The 3,404-nt window shown below is 37.8% G+C and overlaps 1 protein-coding gene across 3 annotated transcripts in view; it reads right to left on the bottom strand.

The window, feature by feature from the left end:
- The window catches only part of LOC110466329 (bifunctional 3'-phosphoadenosine 5'-phosphosulfate synthase-like), a 59,426-nt gene that overhangs the window by 1,506 nt on the left and 54,516 nt on the right, over positions 1-3,404 (bottom strand). For all 3 annotated transcript variants that reach the window (XM_021522761.1, XM_021522772.1, XM_021522751.1), the window contains exon 2: positions 1,511-1,861. In XM_021522761.1, the coding sequence (XP_021378436.1) occupies positions 1,511-1,861 (351 nt within the window). The remainder of the gene's footprint in view (positions 1-1,510; positions 1,862-3,404) is intronic.

The following is a 3,404-nucleotide window of genomic DNA, read 5'->3' as shown; positions in this document are numbered from 1 at the left end:
TATGAAGAGTATTTGATTCTACCATATCTGGGTCTTGAGAAGAAGATTTTTGAAATTTTAGTCAATTTGACCCTTTTTGGCCCCGCCCCTCAGGCCCCTGGGGGCTTGGACCTAAACTGGCCACTATTTTTGTTGACCTTTGTCCATGGAAGGTCCCTGCAAAATTTCATTGAAATTGGTTCAGGGGTTTTGGAGAAGAAGTTGAAAATGTAAATTGTTTACGGACGCACGACGGACGACGACGGACAAAAGGCGATCGCAATAGGTCACTTGAGACTTTGTCTCAGGTGACCTAACAAGAATAGAGAGTACTGCAGGGCAGGACAAAATACGTCTCTCACATACTTAAAATCCTTCTGATGCATTATTGTATCTAAATGTATGAAAAGAAGCAAATTTATATCCCCCGCTTGCAGGACATATTGTAGGTAAACATTATTGAGGTTAGGTTTAAACATGTGAGTATCGTGCTGTTGAGACATAATATATAGCTTGAAACTCGAAGAAAAAACAAGTTAACATTTGTTGCAGTTATTGCACAGAAACGGCAGATAATGATGTTTTCTTTATTCAAGGGGCCATAACTCCGCCAAATAAAGGTTTCATCAAACTTAACCTTAGTCTTCGTATGATGTACATACACACAAGGTTTCATCAAACATAGCCTTAGTCTTCGTATGATGTACATACACACAAGGTTTCATCAAAATTAAACGATATTTAAGCAAGTTATCTGCGGAAACTAAAATTTGAAATCAGAGCATAGTTTAGTATGCATGAATTTTGTAAGTCAAACCTAGCCTTATTTTTTGTATAATGTACATGTATATCAAGTTTCATCGAAATTGAACAATATTTAAGCGAGTTATCCTGCTGAATCTAAAGTGTGGCCAGAAGGAAGAATGCTCCCCATACCGTAATGTCCTGTCAAACATTTTTGACAGGTGTTTAAAAACAAAATAAAACAGTGTTTGTCTTACCTATATATACATTAAGGATTTAAGTAATTTTTCCCTAATTTGATCAAGAGCAAGAAATACCGTATACTTTTTTTTCTGGGAAAGTAGACTTCTAATAGGGAGTAATAATGCGATGACACACATTACCTTCTCATAGGGAATTATGAAGGTGAGGACACAAAATTATCTCTAGTAGGGACTAATAAAGCAATGACACACAAAATTATCTCTAATAGGGACTAATAAAGCGATGACACACAAAATTATCTCTAATAGGGAGTAATAAAGCGATGACACACAAAATTAACTCTAATAGGGACTAATAATGCGATGACACACAACATTACCTTCTCATAGGGAATTATGAAGGTGATGACACAAAATTATCTCTAATAGGGACTAATAAAGCAATGACACACAAAATTATCTCTAATATGGACTAATAAAAGCGATGACACAAAAAAATATCTCTAATATGGACTAATAAAAGCGATGACACATAAAATTATCTTAAAATAGGGGCTAATGAAGGCCGTGATTTACAAAAATACCTTTTCATAGGGGCTAATGAAGGCAGTGATACACACGATTCCACCATCAGCAAACAATTTGGCCACCTCAGATATACGACGAATGTTTTCCTCCCGGTCCTCAGGAGTAAAGCCTAGGTTCTTGTTGAGTCCAGTACGGATGTTGTCGCCATCGAGACTGTAGGCAGGAATACCCTGGCTTACCAAGTACTCTTCTAGAGCAAAGGAGATAGTAGTCTTTCCAGCACCAGATAGACCAGTCAACCAGATGGTGCAGCCACGGAAACCGCCCTTAGCCCCCAAAACCTTACCACGCTTGTCTCGGGACACATGGTTTGGCTGGAACACAACGTTGGTTGCCCTTTGCACCGCCTGTAATTATATAATGACAAACCTTCATGACTCTTGTAAAACTAAACATCAACTAGACAATTTCACACAATCATTAAAAACAGGAAATGGTAAATCATATTACAGCTGTTATCTGAAAATAGACTCAAATACATCTGAATTAATACACATATTTTGGTATAGACCAAGTCACACAGTCTAGTGGCAAGGTTGACTGTGTCTCGATAGAAACATAAAATACAGTATATCTATAGACATCAACAGAATCTCTAGGTAGATCAAGTCATGAAATAAACTTGTTCAGTAGGTCAATTCATGAAATAAACTTGTTCAGTAGATCAAGTTATGAAATAAACTTGTTCAGTAGGTCAATTTATGAAATAAACTTGTTCAGTAGATCAAGTCATGAAATAAACTTGTTCAGTAGATCAAGTCATGAAATAAACTTGTTCAGTAGATCAAGCATTAACAAGTACAACGGCCAAAAACTACTTCCCTGAAGCAGCTGTAATATAATTTGCTCATCAAAGATACACAGACCCATAGATGGACCTGCAAGACAAATAGATCAGTTGCTATATCCCTCAACCCCATACTTTAACTGTATACTACAGTTAAAGTATGGGGTTGAGGGATATAGCAAGTTTCTGGTGTCCCGAGACCAGGTATATTTCCCGAGGCGAAGCCGAGGGAAATAGGCATGGTGAAGGGACACCAGAAACTTGCTATATCCCTCGACCCCATACTTTAACCGTTTTATTATACCGATACACACTGCAGAGACAGTTTTAACTAGAAAATATTTGTAAACCATAAGCTGTATAGCTTCACGTCCCAACTACCCTTTTAATGGTAATGGAGCCAAATGCTTCCGAGTTCAGTAGCAAGCTCTGCCCACCTCGAGCGTCGCTTCCGAGTTCGGTAGCAAGCTCCGCCCACCTCGCACGTCGCTTCCGAGTTCGGTAACAAGCTCCGCCCACCTCTTGCCTGATTGGCTCGGCGGAAACACCCGATTGTAGGTGTGTTTTAGTTCCCAGACTAATACACAGGACGAAAACACAGTCATGCAAAAGTGGGGATATATTCGATTTAACCAATCACTTTTTTATAGAGTAAATAAAGTAGAGAAACAATAAACATCATTAAGGCATGCATAACACAAACAAAACCCGACACATTTGTCATGTTCACTGATGCGATGAACAAGGTTGAACATTAGGGGAATTAACTCCTATTAAGATACTAGAAAGATGTGTACCACAAAAAGACAAACGGATCAATTACACTTGTTTACTGATGTGATGCACAAGGGTAAACATAAGGGGAGATAACTCCCATTACCAGTGACCAAGCTGACAGTTTGTTGACAAAACTGTCCTGGGAAAGAACTTTAGTTTTCATTTTACAGAGGGTGAAGGAATGTATACATTTTTCTTGTTAAATAAGCTGACTCAGTAGTGGACACAATACTCATTATAAAGGTATATAAAACAATAGACCACAATACTCATTATAAAGGTATATAAAACAATAGACCACAATACTCATTATAAAGGTATATAAA

The sequence above is a fragment of the Mizuhopecten yessoensis genome, unplaced genomic scaffold, assembly GCF_002113885.1.
Source record: "Mizuhopecten yessoensis strain PY_sf001 unplaced genomic scaffold, ASM211388v2 scaffold1647, whole genome shotgun sequence".
Taxonomy (NCBI): Eukaryota; Metazoa; Mollusca; class Bivalvia; order Pectinida; family Pectinidae; genus Mizuhopecten; species Mizuhopecten yessoensis.
Note: the sequence above shows the minus strand (reverse complement) of the source record. Positions and strands in the feature narration are given on the sequence as shown.